The sequence below is a fragment of the Nerophis lumbriciformis genome, linkage group LG12 (genome assembly GCF_033978685.3).
Source record: "Nerophis lumbriciformis linkage group LG12, RoL_Nlum_v2.1, whole genome shotgun sequence".
NCBI classification, from domain to species: domain Eukaryota; kingdom Metazoa; phylum Chordata; class Actinopteri; order Syngnathiformes; family Syngnathidae; genus Nerophis; species Nerophis lumbriciformis.
This window is the reverse complement of record NC_084559.2, coordinates 32,706,104-32,726,622: the sequence shown is the minus strand read 5'-3', so window position 1 is coordinate 32,726,622 and position 20,519 is coordinate 32,706,104. Positions and strand designations below refer to the sequence as shown.

The 20,519-nt window shown below is 41.7% G+C and overlaps 1 protein-coding gene across 1 annotated transcript in view; it reads left to right on the top strand.

The window, feature by feature from the left end:
* fam222aa (family with sequence similarity 222 member Aa) overlaps nt 1-20,519 on the top strand; it is a 150,075-nt gene that overhangs the window by 98,963 nt on the left and 30,593 nt on the right. The window contains exon 2 of the mRNA XM_061986401.1: nt 1,299-1,441. Coding sequence (XP_061842385.1) covers nt 1,345-1,441 — 97 coding nt within the window. The 5' untranslated portion in view covers nt 1,299-1,344. The remainder of the gene's footprint in view (nt 1-1,298; nt 1,442-20,519) is intronic.

The following is a 20,519-nucleotide window of genomic DNA, read 5'->3' as shown; positions in this document are numbered from 1 at the left end:
CGATGCGGGTGCGGGGGCGTGGCGGACCGGTACTTTTGAGCGGCGGTATAGTCATACTTGCCAACCCTCCCGATTTTCCCGGGAGACTCCCGAATTTCAGTGCCCCTCCCGAAAATCTCCATGGGCAACCATTCTCCCGAATTTCTCCCGAATTCCACCCGGACAACAATATTGAGAGCGTGCCTTAAAGGCACTGCCTTTAGCGTCCTCTCTCACCTGAAACCTTCACCCCTTAACAGACGCATGCTGTCCAGGCGTCCGCTTTTCCTCCATATAAACAGCGTGCCGGCCCAGTCACATAATAATGTAGCGTTGGACGGGTTTAACAATGGTTTTTATTCGAAGATGTCAAGAAATGCTGACACGTTGTATGATCTTTTAACTGGTTTAATGATAACGTTAATTTTCAAGCACACACACGCACACACACAAGTGAATGCCACGCAAACTTGGTCAACAGCCATACAGGTCACACTGAGGGTGGCCGTATAAACAACTTTAACAATGTTACAAATATGCGCCACACTGTGAACTCACACCAAACAAGAATGACAAACACATTTCGGGAGAACATCCGCACCGTAACACAACAGAACAAATACCCAGAACCCCTTGCAGCACTAACTCTTCCGGGACGCTACAATAACATCTATGGCTTTTGGAGCTCAACTGCACACACAACAAGAAGGAGACGAAGCAGAAGAACGAAGAAGAGACATGGCGACGACGAGTAAAAAGAAGAAGTACGCTTGCAAGTTCCAAAATGATTGGAAAAAATAATTTCATTTCATCCAGGACAGCTCGAATGCTGCCTGCACCTCAATCCCGCCCCACTGCCTCTCCCCATCTCCCGAATTCGGAGGTCTCAAGGTTGGCAAGTATGGGTATAGTACCGAATATGATTCATTAGTATCGCGGTACTATACCAATACCGGTATACCGTACAACCCTACTGTGGACTTGTGACTTCTTCTGGAAGCTACAATACATTATATAGCTTTAATTCGCTCTTATTTTCAAGGTGTGGTGGCTATTATTTTGCCACGGCGGTGTTCCACCATCAGTTACATTGAGGGGGAAACCCTGGTGTTTGTTGCGAGCTGGGTTTCATGGCTGTGCCGAGCCAGGGTCAGGTGTGTGTTTATTAGTCCACACACGCAGCACAGAAGCCTCGAAATGTAGGCACGCACTCTGAGGAAGTGAACCTCAATTAGCCACCGGATGCAAGCGTTGACCTCAAAATAAAACTGTTTATCGTACTCAACTGTACTTTTTTTTTTTTTTTTTTTTCTCTCCAGGTTGGCCGCAGAACTCCCCCGGCTGTCGTACCGTGCCCACCTCGCCATGCTGGCCTGTCTGCAGAGGAGGCAGAACCCTCCACCCCAGCACCCGGTGTGTGTCAGCAAGAGCCTAGAGCCACCGCAATCCCTCGGACGCAAATGTGAGTGAACAAAGAGCGTCGGCGGTCTGGAATGTAACACGCCAAAATCAAAGGATTGAGTGGAATGCATTCATCATGTCCACATAATCCTCGGTTAATCAGTCAGGGTGGACGATGGAAACAAACCGCTAACCCCGACTATAAATAAGTCACAATAAAACCGACTTTCCGGTTTGTGCTGTTAGTGTCACCGTGATCCTTTCGCTCCTCGGAGGAATTCCAAACAGTTGGACTGGTTGTGCGCTTTAGAGGCCAGATTGTCGCGTTGTTAGGCCGCTCGTTGTGAGCGGGGGACTGTTTAGCCGTGCTGATGGTGCAGTCGTGGCAACGGGGCTGAACAGACAGTGTTTTAACGGCCGCGCGTGACCCCGAGGGGGTCTGTAAACATTTACAGTGTCTGGTCAGGGCCGCCTGTAACGCATGACAGCTGCTGTGTTTGCTCTCTCAGCACCACCCTCCGTCCACGCGCAAAATGCTGCAAAGGGACAAAGATGAGTTGTTGCCGAGAAGGCAAACTAGTTCCAACCAGTTTGCGGCTGGGGATCCGCGGCAGTCACACGTCTGGAGGATTGATCATAATTTGAGTGGAAGCGTTTGACACCTGTTTTAACAAGAGCTTTCAGGTGACAAGAATAAGCTTTTTCCTCCACAATGAAAGCTTAAAAGTGCATATTTTACACAGCCATTAAAAACAGGAGAGCAAGTGAATAGGAACTTTTTGAATGGGAAAGCTAAAACCGTGTCTCTTGAGTATCATTACACTTTCACACTGAATACCTTCGCAATTTAAATACAATGTTAAGTTAAAGTTAAAGTACCAATGATTGTCACACACACACTAGGTGTGGTGAGATTATCCTCTGCATTTGACCCATCCCCTTGTTCCATCCCCTGGGAGGTGAGGGGAGCAATGAGAAGCAGCAGTGGCCACGCTCTTGAATCATTTTGGTGATTTAACCCCCAATTCCAACCCTTGATGCTGAGTGCCTAGCAGGGAGGTAATGGGTCCCATTTTTATAGTCTTTGGTATGACTCAGCCGGGGTTTGAACTCACGACCTACCGATCTCAGGGCAGACACTCTAACCACAAGGCATGTAGGGATGTAACGATAAACGGTATCAATGATAACCACCGTAAAACTCACAATGGTGGAGTTCGGGTGTTGGTGGAGGGAACAGTGATAAAGTCATCTAAAATAATTCATGTTAAAAAAAGGAGGCAATATTATTCTTCCATCTGCTCCTTTCTGATCATGGAAATGTATAAGAAACAAAAAAAAACAATGAAAGTGTGAACTGTACATGGCTTGTATATATGCATTTTCATGAAAGGAATAAAAAGAAATGATGAATGATGAATACCATTTTAAGTTAAAAATGATCAAAAAAACGATAATTTTTAAATGAATGATTGCCGCACTTTGCTGAACTCACGGGCAGACTGACGCTAGCGCACTAGCTTGAATGCTAACATGAATACAAGCGACCTTAACATCAATAACCAACTTTTCTTACCTATTGTACTTGTTTTTGTGTATTTGAGCTTTGCATAAGTCCCGAATTTTTTTAAATCAAACAATGGAGGCATAGGCGGGGATATTTAAAAAACACATCTTGCCTTCCTTCACACTTCCTCCAAACGAGCCGTTTGGAATTTGTTTGATTTGTGACTTTTTCCCCCAATCCCGATTTTTTGACAGAAAAAATCCCAACTTTTTGAAATTTAAAAAAAATCCAAATTTTTTGACATTACCAAAAAATCCTGACTTTTTGACGCTTAAGAAAAATACCGACTTTTTGACACTTAGAAAAAAATCCAGATTTTTTTGACAGTAAAATCCCAATTTGTTGACACTTGAAAAAAATCACAACTTTTTGACAGAACAATTCACAACTTTTTGACACTTAAAAAAATCCACATTTTTTTAAATTTAGAAAAAATCCAGACTTTTTGACACTTAAAAAAAATACCGACTTTTTGACACCTAGAAAAAATCCAGACTTGACACTTTGAAAAAATCCTGACTTTTTGACACTTAGAAAAAATCCTGACTTTTTGACAGAAAAAAATACATATTTTTTGACACTTAGAAAAAATACCGACTTTTTGACAGAACAAATCCCAATTTTTTGACACTTAGGAAAAATCCCAATTTTTTGACAGAACAATCCACAACTTTTTGACACTTAAAAAAAAATTTTTTTTTTTTTTTAATTTTGAAAAAATCCAGACTTTTTGACACTTAGAAAAAATCCAGACTTTTTGACCCTTAAAAAAATCCAGACTTTTTGAAACTTAAAATAATCCAGACTTTTTGACACTTAAAAAAAATACAGACTTTTTGACATTTAGAAAAAATCCCGACATTTTGCAGAAAAAATCCAGAGTTTTTGACATAAATCCAAATTTTTTGACACTTAGAAAAAATACCAACTTTTTGACAGAACAATTCACAACTTTTTGACACTTAAACAAATCCAAATTTTTTAAATTTAGAAAAAATCCAGACTTTTTGACACTTAAAAAAAATACAGACTTTTTGACACCTAGAAAAAATCCCGACTTGACACTTTGAAAAAATCCTGACTTTTTGATAGAACAAATTCCAATTTTTTGACACTTAGGAAAAATCCCAACTTTTTGACAGAACAATTCACAACTTTTTGACACTTATAAAAAAATTCAAATTTTTTTTAATTTTGAAAAAATCCAGACTTTTTGACACTTAGAAAAAATCCAGACTTTTTGACACTTAAAAAAAATACTGACTTTTTGACACTTAAAAAAAAATCCAGACTTGTTGACACTTAAAAAAAATACAGACTTTTTGACACTTGGAAAAAATACAGACTTTTTGACAAATATGATCATGTCACTATGAATAGCTATCCTACTGACTAGTGCAGGCGTCTGCAACTTTTACTATCAAAAGAGCAATTTTTCTCCCTCTTCCAGTAAAGAAAAATAGTCTGGAGCTGCAAAACATAACACATGTTATAAACTTTTAAATGTTTTTTTTTTTAATCCGTTACTACAACAACAGAATACAACCAGCAGAAGTGATGTGTGCATGTGCAGGCTAGAGATGGTATTCGGTACTTCCATATAATTCTATTGGTGTTACCTGGTCTCGATTGGTGTAAAATCAAACGGTACCATATTTTAATACCACTGTTGCATGTGACCTCACATCCAGTTGCAGACTCGGCCGGCTCCAACATGTGGCGGGCAAACAAGCCGGGTTGGTAATGTTGCAATTTTCCATGCCAAAGAAGCAAGTATGCCTGATTAAAAAAAAACGCCACAGCATACAGTAAGGCTCCACTTTAATAATACATAATGTTGGATATAGAGAACATAGAAACCGTTTATTTATTGAATCGAAAATATTGACAGCTAAACAGCTAAAATTATGCACAAAGTAAACTGTAACCTGCTACCTAAAAACGTACAACAATTATTCTCAACAAAAGAGGAGAAATATAACCTTAAAGAAAAATCTAATTCAAAACATTTGTATGCATGCACAACACTTAAAACCTTTAGTATATCAGGATGTGGAATTAAATCATGGAATGGATTAAGTAAAGAAATCAAATAGTGTACTAATATGATCCAGTTTAAGAAACTCTTCAAACTCAAAGTGTTTACAAAGTACAAAGAAGAAGAACCACGATAAACATTCTGAAATTATTAATAATCTTATTCATCTCACCATATGAAATACAACTAACTTCAATCATTATTATTCATTTATTTAATAATGTTATTACTTATGGAATATATTGTGAATAAATTGAGAACAGGAAGTGAACAAAAGTGTTAGCAATGACTATATAAAGGAAAAGGGGTGGGATTAGATAAGTTTAGCTTCTTCCTACTCCTTTTCGAACATGTTGAATAGAGAAACTGGAAATCATGATGTATTATATTGTAATTGTATGCATGTTTGAAATAAACTTAAACTTTTCAAAATGCTCTAGTTCAATATACATGCTACTAATTAGCATGTATATGGCAATTTCAACACCTCCTAATTTGATTAAAAAATATACAAATAAGATGTATGTTACAATCAAATCAAACCGGTGTGTAAAAAATGCAATACTTACACAATAAATACTTGGTAGGTCTCAAGACTAGACTCAGCTTGATGACAAATACATGGGGGAAAAAAGTTGTTTTGTTTTTTTACAAAAATGTGCATGTTTCCGATTTGGTACTAGTCTCTGTTAAAATATATATAGTAGGCATTTTCATAGTGACTGCCTAATAGTTATATTTATGTATACATACTATAAATATATGGAGCATGGGACCCACCAGGGATTCTGAATCAAATGAAAAAAATCACAATATATCTTTCACCCCACTCTTTTGAGGTGATATGGTAAAGAAGTAATTTTGGCAAGTATATATTAGGATAAATAGTATAGATACAATCTTGATGTTAAAAGGAGCTACCTTGACTTTGCAAACCTTGTGAGCGAAAGATGGCCAAATATGTTCAAATTAAATTGTAATTCCAAGAAGACGATGGAAAGGAAATGAGAAGGACTGAAGGAGGCCCTCAAAACTCACTTCATCGATTCCTTCCCAATTTTCCAGGATTAGCCGACTTCCTCTCTGAGTCTCGTATTGTAAGGTGCAGCCTTTGGGAGCCGGGACTCAAATCAATAGAGAAAAAGAAAAGTCTATAGTTTCCCCTTCCTCACCACCCTCTCAGTCTGGCTCTCTGCACCTGGTTAAAGCTGTTGATTCAAAGACTACTTCTGTGACTGACTGGAGGTTCATTAGGAGGATGTTGGAACATAATAGCCTTCATTCTGTGCTGGGAATGAAGAGACGGGGCCAAGTGTGGCGGCATACTGAAAGGGGGGTTTTCAAAGTGGAAGGCAATAGAACATATAGAAATAAAGATATTTTTTCAACCTGCTAAGCTAACATCTGTCCAGAGCTCAGCAAAATTTTATTTGGAGCGCTGTCCTTTCAAAATGTTTTCACATTTGAATTATTTGAAACATTTTTTATAATTTTTTAATCCTCCGGGGACATTCGATTTTAATTGTTTTCAAGCCAAACATGCAGTAGGGGCATGTTTTTTCTAAATGTTTTTTGTGTGTTTTGAAGGCATTTTGATCAGATCATGTCACAGGTTTCAATCAGTTAAATAACTGCAAATTTATATTGATTGGCAACAGTAACATAATTTGATCAAAAGGCCTTCTAAGGGTTAAAATTAAAAATAAAATAAAAAAACATTAAATGTTTAGTATTTTTGTGTAGGGCTGAAGTTGATTGATAGATTTTAGCAAAATAAATTATGAAAATAAAATTAAAAAATCCTAAATGTTTTTTGCCCTTTGAAAAATGAAGGACTTACAGTATATGTCTTGTTTGACTTTGGAGCATGATCAAAGAACTACCAGTGTATCGTGCACCTATGAAAGAATTGGACATAGAATTTTAGAAATATTTTAAATTAAAAAAAACCTCTTGGGGAAAATAATTTGTATAATGGAGTAACACAATAAAATTCATGACTATAATTACAGCAAACAATTATTGACAGGACACAAAAGGCAGCCATTGTCTTCTAGGGCTTCGTCAGACTTAATTTGATCCATGTTTTATACTAAACTAAGTTTTAACATCATTAAAACATCAATGTATCAACCTTCCTGACAGACTTCCACATAGGATTAGAACCCAGTACTGCCTTACAAGACAAGGACTAATGCTGTGCACCATGCTGTGGAAATATGCAATGTAATTGATATTTTTAGTGACAGAGCAGGAAGGGGCTAGAAATATGTTTGTCGTTTGCTGGAACTGGCATTCATTAATTGACATTTCACATGCTTTCTTCACGCAAAACGGGGACCGTCAAAGGCAAAATTATTTATTTACTTCCCACATTAAGAGGCTAAACGGAGAGAAAACCCCAGAAAATATATTCCAGAAAAAATATTTTTTCACTTTTTTTTTCTTGAGACAAATATTATTTATGTATTTTTAATATGTATATTCTTACTATGGTATATTATTTATTTGTTCACGGTTCTGTTAAAGAGAACAAGGAAATTGAATAAAATTACTATGGTATTAAAAGGGGTAGGATTAAATAAGCTCTGCTTCTTCCTACTCCTTTTCGGACGTGCTTCAATGAAACAACTGGAATTGTGTGATGCATTACATTGTATCGTATGCAGGGGCACCGCTAGGGATTTTGGGCCCCATGAAAATAATCTTTACAGGGCCCCCAACACAGTGTCATTATTTTTTCTGTATTATAACTTCATCATCATTAGGGGCCTCTCTGGGCCCCCCTCCATCATGGGCCCCTAGAATCCGTCTCCTTTACCCCCCCTTTTCGGCGCCCCTGATCGTATGCATGTTCGAAATAAACTGAAACTGAACTGAACTGTTGTAAGGGGAGACCCTATACCTGTACTATATTCTCATAGTCAGGGGAGACCTTATACCTGTACTATATTCCTACTGTGCCATACAAAGAAAGGTGTACAGATGATCAGACTGAGCAAGTTGGTTGAGTGTTTGTGAGCCGGTTAGTGCCAGCATAGAAGTGGAGGGTGTGGGTAAGGTGACCCAGCCTCTCAATAGGTGGCCCCCATAACAGAGTCCACTCATCAAAGAGACACAGTAACTGGAGGTCGATGGCCTGGAAATGTGTCATTTGCATCTGCTGTCCTTTAAACAAAATGTGTGTGTGTGTGTGTGATAGAGAGAGGTCTTGGATGGTGAAGAGGCTTTTACAAAAGCCCCCACATGCAGATGCCGAGTGACTGCACAGTTCATTGATGCGACTCCCATTAAAAATCCCTCATACCCTCAATAAAAAAGGACTTAACTGGCTCTGCCATCAGCTGGAAGCGTTCAGATCGGCTCGCCAGACAATCAATTTCCCCCAAGCGCGCGGAGCTTAGCGGGAGAAACGGGAGGCGGGGAGTAGGATGTTTCCATTATCACAGCCTGGGCTTGAGGGGGGGTGAGGTGCGGTAGAGCGGCGTGTAGAGAGGGTAGAGGGAGAGCTGCAAAGAAACTGGCTTTTCAGAAAGCCATTGACCGCCTGCCCTTAAAAATATCATATTGGATTAGCTTCATAGGGGCGGCCTTTTGATATTTTTTCTTCCTTTGGCCATAGAATTAAAAGGGAGCGCCGTGCATTACTTGAATTATAAATCATAGGCACTTGCTTTCCACTGCGCCCAAATTCCACACATATGTGGCTGCACTTCTCCTGCGCCAGCCCCCTGTCATTTTTAATTAAATCCTCCTTACGGGTGACATTTGGAGCCCTCATCCTCGCCTCCTCCGCCTCTCCACCGCTGGCCTAGATGGAGACATGAAAGGCAGAGACGGCCGTGGAGCCAGCGCCTCTCATCATGTCGTGCCCCAGAGGGAGGGCGCCCAGACACATGAGAGAGAAAGAGAGCGAGAGAGGCCAGCCAGGGGGAGTGGGGGCGAGTAGATGCAACTGACCCCGGACACCCTCCGCCAGGGGCTACCCTCCCCGTCGTTACCGTTCCTTCATCACTGTGAAGGTCCTAATGGGAGAGTCGGCCAACTAAGAGAAGAGGGAAGAGAGGATCGCCAGTCCAGTGATGAGTAACGCTGACAGGGTTGCCCCCACCCCCACCACAACCACCAGCTGCCCCCTCACTGGACCAGACAGCAATTACTCTGCCACATGTCAGCTCAGGGAGAACTTTTGAATCCTGCATCTGACAGTTGGCGATTTCCCAAAATATCATCTTATCAGGTTTATCTTACTTAATTATAAGCCACACCCACTCAATTTTAGAAGAAAATATTCAACATACAGTGCAGGCCAAAAGTTTGGACACACCTTCTCATTCAATGCGTTTTCTTTATTTTCATGACTATTTACATTGTAGATTGTCACTGAAGGGCATGTGAAGTGAAAACCGTTTCAGCTGATTACATCTTAAAGCTCATCGAGAGAGTGCCAAGAGTGTGCAAAACAGTAATCAGAGCAAAGGGTGGCTATTTTGAAGAAACTAGAATACAAAACAAGTTTTCAGTTAGTTCACCTTTTTTTGTTAAGTACATAACTCCACATGTGTTCATTCATAGTTTTGATGCCTTCAGTGACAATCTACAATGTAAATAGTCATGAAAATAAAGAAAACCCATTGAATGAGAAGGTGTGTCCAAACTTTTGGCCTGTACTGTGTATTAGCCGCAAAAATATATGTTGCGAAATTAGTTGTTCACACAGAAATATTTTGGAAATATTTATTTACATACCTTAGCTGTTTTCAAACAGTGCCACCCAGCAGTAAAATGGCTGATCAAACAAAACAGAAGTCATAGTCATGGACCCACTAGCTGCAGAAGCTAGCTCTCCAATCGTCTAAACAGACTCAATAACTCCAGCTGACGTTTTAGTGAATTTACTGAGGAATTCGTAAAACTGAAACTATACAAACAGAATGCCGCTTTAAGTTAGTAATACAAACACAGACACATGTAAACGTGTTAGCATATTAGCTCATCCTATCGATGCCAGCTTCACTATACTACGATAGCACATACAAATATGCATCAAAACACTCCCACTGACATCACACATGAGACAGTTCAGTAAGTATGAATAGTTTGAATTATATTGTAAAACTTACAAGCGTTGCTCGGAGTGAGTAATGAAGAATCTATTAGAGTAGAAACGCTATGGACGACTAGAAGGCGGAACAGCACTTGTGCTTCCGGTTGAAAGCTGTAAACAGAAGGGCACTGCAGTCAGCAAACTCGTCCAAAAGATGGCTCCTTAGCACAAAGGCTATGGAAACACCTTTATAAGTGTGTTTGTCTGTTATGTTTTGTTTTTAAACTATTTGTATTATGGCCGTCAGCGAAGAACAATCTATAAATTAGCCGCACCGTTTTATAAGTCGCAGGGTTCGAAGCATAGGAAAAAAGCAGCTGCTTATAGTCCGGAGTTTTTTGTATGTGTGGTGATTTGGGGTGAACTCTTGGTGCCCCCCCAGGTTTTTAATTCAAATATCTTTAATTAGTGCTGCAGCCAGTTATATAACCTTCATTTGGATAATAGCTATTTCAGGTGTGTGTGTGCGTGTAGTGAAATCAGAATTGGAAAGAACAGCTTAATCCGAGTTAAATCCATTTAATCAACTGCTCTAAAAGTCCGGATTTGTTTTTCCGAATGTGTCCTTATCTTACACACACACACACACACACACACACACACATGAAAACACTAACACACACACTCATGGAGGGAAGGGAGATGGAGCACACATGCAGCAGTAACCTCCTGTGACACCAGCCGGGAGGCCTGGCGTGCCAATCAGCCAGGTGTAGATGAGAGACGTTCCCAGAAGGCCTGATATCCGCGGTTCATGCCATGTCAGGCCAGGTTCAAACCTCCTCCAGATTGATGGACAGAGACAATCTCACGGCCTTGGGACATAGCATGGGGGGTTCACCTGGGGATTCTCCTAATAGCCCTATTCCTCTGCAGACAGTATAGACGGGTGTTTGCTTTGAACTGAGTGAGGGGATTTAAAGCTCATGATGGCTCCTAGTAGTTTGTGTTTTGGGGACATCTTCATCACGATGCATGTTATTCGAATTTGAAGGAATTATCCTAAATATGTCTGTCCGATGCATTGTTGCGGGTTGTAGCAATACAACTATACATACAGCAAAATTAATCAGTATTGGTATCGGCCAATCTGAAGCCTGGTGTATACTCTCGCGTCACGTATATTGCGTAGGCAGCGACGCAGGACGCAGAGCTGTCATTGGTCAGTTTTTGCCATGAAGGTTCCGTGAACACAGACGAGCAGACTTTGTGTTGGAAATACACACATTTTTGTATGAATCACTGTTGTATAAAACAACAGTGATTAAACATTTGCATGAAAATGGGTGATGTGTACATCGGTGCATCAGCTAATATGCTAACTCGCAATCTAATATTATTTATTGATACTGTCTTCCATTTAACATCAGCATAGCCACCAAAGAGACATAATATTTTTAATCTGTGCCAATATTACAGCGGACATCAGGTACAGCAGAGCTAAGATGTTGACTTGTAAGGAGCCGCGGATGCCTTGTTTTGGTGTGACGTCATAGGTCAACTGTAAAAGTAATACAGTAATCCGCGCTAAAAGATAATAAGCGCCCCCCAGTGTACGGGAGGCACACGGTGTATGACAAATAGTCGCATTAGAGCGTGTGCATGGATTTGAGATATCAGACTAATTTAGTGGATGGAAACAGAATCAGAATCAGAAGCACTTTATTAATCCCCGAAGGGAAATTTAAATTTTCAGCACAATCCCATTCAAGATCAAACAAACATTACAGGGAGACAGAAAAAGGATCGCTGATGGATCTGCCAAATTCCGGCGCCCCTCACAAAAAAAGGTGAGAAACAGGTCAACTTTGGGGGGGTAAAAAAATATTCAGTCAAAGGCTGGACTCCAGGGAGGGGGTCCAGACTGAGGCCAAGGAAAAAAAACTCATAGCCATCGCTGTCATGATCTGTGGTCCGGATCATGTTTTGTGTTTTCTGTTAATTTTGGACTCCTTTAGTTCCTGTTTGTGCACCTCTGAGTTGTTACCATAGCTACTTATTATTTTCACCTGCCTCTTGTGTTCGGGACGCTCACCTGTTGCTCATCAGAGACACTATTTAAGCCTGCCTTTGCCGGTCACTCGTCCTGGCTTCTTTGTTTGCTTCACGCTATTGTCACGTAAGATTTGTTTGTTCATGCCACACATAGTAAGTTTTCGAGTTCTTGATTCCAATGCTAAGTTTTGCTTGCCTCCTAGCCCATGCTAAGCACTTAGCTTCAAGTGCGATCGACACCTTGTCCTGTCGGGTTGTTTTCTGTTTTGTACCTCTTTGAGTCTTGTTTCAAGATTAAATCATGTTCCTACCTGCAAGTCCTGTCCGGAGTCGTCCGTTTGCATCCCGGGAGAAGGAACCGCGCAGTAAGCCGCAACCAAACCGTGACAATAGCACACATAAACAAGTTACATAGAATCAACAAAACTTGCAACAGAGGGGAGGGAGTGAGAGATACGGAGGCCGGCTGCTGCTGTATAAGCGCTACTCAGCCATCCATCGCCCCTCAGGGGAATCAAGCTAAGGTGAGGGCGTGGAGTGGATGGGGGTCGGGGGGGGGGGTTCATATGCCCATTGTCCAGGGTGTAGTGTTGGACCAAGAGCCATTCTGCAGGCAGTACAAGCAAAGTTCAACTCCCAGGTGTCATTGTTTTCTTGAACCAAAGTTTAGTCTGCAACCGGACATGACGTCACATGCAACAAAAAAGGTATCGAAATACGGCACCGTTCGGTTGTACCGACGAAATTCAGTCGGTGTCTATAGAAGTACCGAATTCGGTACCCAACCATACTCATGGATGGTCTGTATCGGAATCGGCAGCATAAAACCCTGATAGGAACATCCTGACAGGCCCGAAGCGTGTGTACCTGGCTTGCCTCAGGTCTCGCTATTTTCCTTTGGCAAAAGCAGGTAGTAACTAACGAATGCATTGAAACCGCGCTGATTTTGGAGCTTAAAACCAACAGCCCCAAACTGTTGGTAATATGCAGTGGGAAAAGCTAAAGCAGAAGCCTGGAGGTGAGAGGCGGTGAAGGGTTTAAGCAGAATTGGGGGGAAAGAGAACAAATCTGCATGTACTTGACCTTTTAGCACTGACTGAACTACACTACCTCATTGTCATTATTCCAGAAGGGAAGCAGAGGTCGTGAAGTATTGTTCATCGTAAAAAAAAAAAAAAGTGATTGACAGCTATCCATGGCCGCACTCTTTCTGGATGCCTGCTTATGCCATCTCATTGTGGGGATTTTCTTCGCATAAGCATTTGATATGTCCGTCACTCTTTTCTCACATGGCACAATTGTGAGCATCAAAAGGCGGGGCGGCCATGTGAGGCCCGACCTCGTGCACGGTTCAGCCTCTCGTGTCATCTTGACGTCTCAGTGCTGGCACACGGAGGATCATTTCCGGCTGCTGGCGACCCACCGAGCTTTGCCTTCGCTCTGCCCTCTTGCCTTCTGCTGCGAGCGCAGGGGGTGAGGCAATCTCCCCGCTACGGGAGGTGAGCTGAAGGAATAGGGGAGCTGCTGTAGTTGCGCTCACAGCGGGAATTGGATTGGAAAAAAGCGCTTCCTGGTTCCAAAGCGAGCTGGCATTTGGGCGACCCTGCAGGTGCAAGGCATCAACACCCTCTGTCTTTGCCTGCCAGGGAGTGTGTGTGTGTGTGTGTGGGGGGGGGGGGGGGGGGGGGGTACAGAGTGTCCCCAGTCCTTTGGCCTCTCACAGGAAGCGATGTTGATCCCACAGTCTCACAGAAAGCGGCATTCAAGATGTGCCACAAAATAAAACACTGGTTTAAAGGCCTACTGAAACCCACTACTACCGACCACGCAGTCTGATAGTTTTTATATCAATGATGAAATCTTAACATTGCAACACATGCCAATACGGCCGGGTTAGTTTACTAAAGTGCAATTTTAAATTTTGCGCGAAATATTCTGCTGAAAACGTCTCGGTATGATGACATCAGCGCGGATTGTAGAGGACATTATGGGACAGCATGGTGGCCAGCTATTAAGTCGTCTGTTCTCATCGCAAATTTCCACAGTATTCTGGACATCTGTGTTGGTGAATCTTTTGCAATTTGTTCAATGAACAATGGAGACAGCAAAGAAGAAAGCTGTAGGTGGGAAGCGGTGTATTGCGGCAGGTGTTGTGCCGGATAACGCACCCCCGCCGTAGAATGCACCCCCTGACTGTTGTGCCGGATAACACAGCCGGTGGTTCATTGTTTACATTCCCAAAAGATGACAGTCAAGCTTTACTATTGGCCTGTGGAGAACTGGGACAACAGAGACTCTTACCAGGAGGACTTTGAGTTGGATACGCAGACGCGGTACCGTGAGTACGCATGCAGCTGCGGCTTCCAAACATTTGATCGCTTGCCCGTACGTGCGTGCCGCTATGTGCATGTCACGTACGTAACTTTGGGGAAATATATGTGCTGTATGAACTTTGGGGAGGTGAACGGTACTTTGGGCTGTGGGATTGAGTGTGTTGTGCAGGTGTTTGAGTTGTATTGAGGGTTATATGGACGGGAGGGGGGAGGTGTTTGTTATGCGGGATTAATTTGTGGCATATTAAATATAAGCCTGATTGTGTTGTGGCTAATAGAGTATATATATGTCTTGTGTTTATTTACTGTTTTAGTCATTCCCAGCCGAATATCAGGTCCCACCCGCTTCTCACAGCATCTTCCCTATCTGAATCGCTCCCACTGCCCTCTAGTCCTTCACTCTCACTTTCCTCATCCACAAATCTTTCATCCTCGCTCAAATTAATGGGGAAATCGTCGCTTTCTCGGTCCGAATCGCTCTCGCTGCTGGTGGCCATGATTGTAAACAATGTGTGTATGTGAGGAGCTCCACAACCTGTGACGTCACGCTACTCGTCTGCTACTTCCGGTACAGGCAAGGCTTTTTTATCAGTGACCAAAAGTTGCATACTTTATCGTCGATGTTCTCTACTAAATCCTTTCAGCAAAAATATGGCAATATCGCAAAATGATCAAGTATGACACATAGAATGGACCTGCTATCCCCGTTTAAGTAAGAAAATCGCATTTCAGTAGGCTTTTAAATGCGACATGAACAGCTTGAGACTGTGCTGTGCTGTCCACTACATATTTATTCATCAAACTTCAAATATACGGCATGATCGACTTCCCCCTGCAGGTCTTTTTAATTAAAAGTACCGAGCAGCATGTCTGTTTTGTTGTTCAGGCCGCACGTCTTTATTTCCACTTCAGTAAATGGCTCCATGCATTTAACCTCCCAGCCTTGATTGAAACGCACAGATGGTAAATATCGATCGATATGTTGTTGCAGGAGGTCTGCCTGTAAAGAAGGCCATTGTGGGGGGAGAGCGGATGAGACGTGGCTGTATACTGTAGGTCACTGGTGTCAAACTCAAGGCCCGGGGGCCAGATCTGGCCCGCGACATCATTTATCCGTCCCGCAAACACCTGGAAATGATATATCAATAAAGTACTTAATATTTTCTCACTTAAATGTAATTGATTTTTTTTCATTTTGACAGAAAAAATATATGTACTGCTTGAAATTGCATACTTTAATAGTATCTAATATTGCAACAAATATTACAGTATATTATCATACTTTCCAAACATGTTTTAGTCTAAATAAAAATACTTAACTTTACAGCAAACTACACATCAAATTAATAAAAATTACAATACATTTGACATTGTTCTAAACTACTACTGTTTTTTGCGTTAAAATTCTGTCGACTGAGCTGCCAATTTTTGACTGTAAAATCTATAGTTGTTGTTTTTAACGGTGTATTACTGTGAATGGGAAGATGCCGCATTTGTTTTTACGGTAGAAAAACTGGCAGCTAAGTTGCCAGAATAAAAAAAATAACTTGTACTGTTTTTACATTAACAATATAATGTTGTAAAAACCAATGTAAATGTAACACAACACACAGACGTTCACTTTTGCGGAAACAATCCATAGAGAATCTTTTTAAAAAACGATTTAAAATAAGTCTAATCCAGTGTGTTTCAACCTTTTTCAAGCCAAGGCACATTTATTTGTATTTAAAAAATCCCACTACAGAAAATGTTAACAAACGCAGTAGCGTATATTGACCAAATATGACCAAATATGACACAATAGCACCACTAATGCACACCTAATTCTCAAAGTAGGCCTACACAGCAATTAGCTACCTGCTGCCACCTACTGATATGGAGGGGTATTACATGGTCACTCTGCCGATTGCGAGACAGCACAGACTTTCAACAACGGCACATTTCTTGCGGATTATAATTATTGGTTTGCAAAAAAATATTTTTTAGGCCAATTAGGTGAAATTGTATATTTTCCCACGGCAACTTGACAATATCTCACGGCACACTGGTTGAAAAACACTAGTCTAATCAACCAAAAATGTCCTGGGTGTCACCGACTCTCTGTTGAAGAAATCTGCGCCAGATGGATTTATTTTGCTCACTTAACTTCTTAAGGCTCAAGCTGTTTGTTTACATCCATCCATCCATTTTCTACCGCTTATTCCCTTCGGGGTCGCGGGGGCGCTGGAGCCTATCTCAGCTACAATCGGGCGGAAGGCGGCGTACACCCTGGACAAGTCGCCACCTCATCGCAGGGCCGCTGTTTGTTTACATGTTTTTTTTTATTTCTCATTGCTATTTGGGCTTATTGGACCCGAATTAGAATAAAAACTAAAAATCATCTTTTAATATGATGTACTTAGTCCATAAGTGCACAAACGTGTACTTCATGTGCAGTGATTTATTTTTACCCTTTTTTTTTCCAAATTCCATTGTTTGTTATACTCGTCTGACACCACCAGATAGCAGTATAAGTTTCCATATGTCGGCATAAGACCCCAATTCAGTAGTGTACACAATTTTGGAAATAAGAGCTAAAAGGTGCTGTCCACGCATGTGGCCACTAAGGCCTTTAGATGTTAAGATACGCAATCCTCTCTGCGCATGAAGTTTAGTAGATCGGCTTTGCGTGCGCTATCAAGTTTTGCACGTGTTTTAATACGCGCAAACCTTTAGTGGATCATGCGTTTGCTCAAGCCTGACTCAAACCCACTCCAACTTGTATTTGTAGCCCGCATCAAAGTGGCAGCTCTTCCTCTGGTCCGATTTGTTATAAAAGAAAAAAGAAAATCCGAAATAGCAGCGATAAAGTGCTCGTTAAAGGTCAAAAATCCTCTGCGCTTCTCTACTCCCCCTCCACCTCCTTCTCCTCCTCTTCCTCGCCGGCATGTGTACTGCAGTGGAGTGCCTTGTTGTCTGTGCAGTGTTAAATATTAATTGGGAATCAGTGAACGACTTGTCTCTTAAATGATAGAACAGAAGGGCCCGGGCTTGCCTGAGGCAGCCTGCAGGCGCCTTTCTTCTTCCATTTACCTGCAGGCCTGTGCAGCAGCACTTCCTGGGCTCTGACAGGCCGGCCCATGCCGCCTCCAGCCCCCCACTCCTCTTTTTTTCTCTGTTCCGCTTTCTTTCCTATTTTTGTGCGTGCTTACAATGGCTATCTGGGGTCTTACTGCAGACCCGTGTGTGTTGGTGTTGTGCTCTCGGCACTACATGGACTTTTTGGCTGTTCTCACGTGGTTTAACATCACCTCCTCGCTCTTTGTTCCTCTCCATCCGCCCCGTCACCTGCAGAGGTGTGGCGAGACAGACTAGAGGCCAGCGTCGACTTGTGCACGGTCCTTAAGGATGAAAGGCTCCAAAGAATCTTTGAAAATCGCATCACTCTGACCTGTTGCCGACTCTTTATCAGCTCGGCACAGCTCCTCGCCGGGTTCGGAGAGGTTATATCAAGAAGTGGCAGGGCTGAATGTTAATGGGGAAGCATAGAGAAGCAGGCGAGGGATAGTAAAGGGGCGGGGTTTCGACTTGGATGCCACAGGAATGAGTTCACAGGCTCATGAGCACAGGCCTAATCGCACACGACAATATCGGCTGGTGTGCCAGTCGCTACGCATAACCACCCTGCTGCTCGTGCTGACTCGGGGTATTTGCTGATAAAGCCTCTGCTTTCCAGACCATGCAGTGCACAATGAGGGTGGCCCAGGCAGGCCCCCCGGGAGGGGGACCACATCTATAACCCTAATTATTCAACAGCGCACTTTTGGGTGCATGACAGGGTTTTTTTTTTTCAACATTCATTAACTGTTCTGTTATCAGAAATGAAAAGAGCTTCCCACAACTTGCAAGCTCACTCAGCCGAGAATCTTCTATATCTTTGCCGTTATTAACACTGCGGGAATCAGACGTAACAAAATACACCTGAGTGCCAATGCAATCCAATCCAATATGATGTGCCGTAGCAAAATCCAACTTTAAAAAGAAATCATGTTTACAGAGATAATTAGGTTTTTTTCTGTTGTTGTATTTTGCAGTGGAACATGTTTCAGTCAAATGAACAGGCATGTGATTTGAACATAATGAAAAAGACTGAAAATAATTATTTTATATGAATCACTATGTCGGGCTTCACGGTGGCAGAGGGGTTAGTGCATCTGCCTCACAATACGAAGGTCCTGAGTGGTCTTGGGTTCAATCCCGGGCTCGGGATCTTTCTGTGTGGAGTTTGCATGTCCTCCCCGTGACTGCGTGGGTTCCCTCCGGGTACTCCGGCTTCCTCCCACTTCCAAAGACATGCACCTGGGGATAAGTTGATTGGCAACACTAAATTGGCCCTAGTGTGTGGATGTGAGTGTGAATGTTGTCTGTCTATCTGTGTTGGCCCTGCGATGAGGTGGCGACTTGTCCAGGGTGTACCCCGCCTTCCGCCCGATTGTAGCTGAGATAGGCTCCAGCGCCCCCCGCAACCCCAGAGGGAATAAGCGGTAGAAAATGGATGGATGGATGGAATCACTATGTCTGTTTCAGTCAGTTATTTAGTCACTACAGTAATTACAACTTGTGGTCACATCCACAGGAACCACATGGGTTAGCCTACTCTATACAGCAGTGGTTCTCAACCTTTTTTCAGTGATGTACCCCCTGTGAACATTTTTTTAATTCAAGTACCCCCTAATCAGAGGAAAGCATTTTTGGTTGAAAAAAAGAGATAAAGAAGTAAAATACAGCACTATGTCATCAGTTTCTGATTTATTAAATTGTATAACAGTGCTAAATATTGCTCATTTGTAGTGGTTTTTCTTGAACTATTTGGAAAAAAATATATAAAAATAACTAAAAACTTGTTGAAAAATAAACAAGTGATTCAATTACAAATAAAGATTTCTACACATAGAAGTAATCATCAACTTAAAGTGCCCTCTTTTGGGATTGTAATAGAGATCCATCTGGATTCATGAACTTAATTCTAAACATTTATTTTGTTGAAGTATTATTCAATAAATATATTTATAAAGGATTTTTGAATTGTTGCTATTTTTAGAATATTTAAAAAAAATCTCACGTACCCCTTGGCATACCTTCAAGTACCCCCAGGGGTATGCGTACCCCCATTTGAGAACCACTGCTATACAGTATTTACAATCTTACTACTGTTCAGCCACAGGCAGTTCATCTAGTTATTTACATTATTTACACATTACTTTGTTTCAGTCACTATGTTATTTAGTCACTACAGTAATTACAACTTGTGGTCACATCCACAGGAACCACATGGGTTAGCCTACTCTATACAGTATTTACAACCTTACTGGTGTTCACTTCACAGCCACAGGCAGTTATGGTGTGTGTATAAGGTAAGAGATATAATCTGGCGTTTTGTTTCGCAATATTATGCAAAAGCAACTTTTTTTACCTTTTGATCTGTATTTGGGATCTGCATAAGTCCTGAAAACTTGCACGCGTCTGCCTTTGTAGTCCGTAGTCGATAAAGTTCTTCTTTTTCTCTATCTCCTTCTTATGTGATATCCTCCGCTGTTCCCATTTCTAATATAAAGTAGTGTAAAGTTCTTACTTATATCTGTCAGTAAACTCGCCATGAAAGTGCTAAAACATAATTTTTAGTAGTGAGTTTACATTATTCACCCAAGGAACTTTAGTTATTAGAGAGTTCCGGTCGGACGTTTTTTTCACGAAACACATTTCCGGCGTTGTTTTTGCACGAGTGAGCCACGGATGAGGAGATGCTGCTTCGTTATTGATTTAAGTAAATTCTGAATGTCATTAAAACAGTTAGCTCCATCTTTTGACACTTCTGCCACTGCCGTCCTTGCACACTACACCGCTACAACAAAGATGACGGGGAGAAGACGCTGCCGAAGGTGAGCCACGTAAATAAGACCGCCCACAAAACGGCGCATCCTGAAGAGACTGTCAGAAAGCAGCTTGAAGATGATCTGTAAAACCTAATCTATGCAACATTTTGACCAAAGAACCACGGTTTCATGTTATGTAGAACACAAGGAAGTCTTTTACATTTAGAAATAATAATAATATGACCCC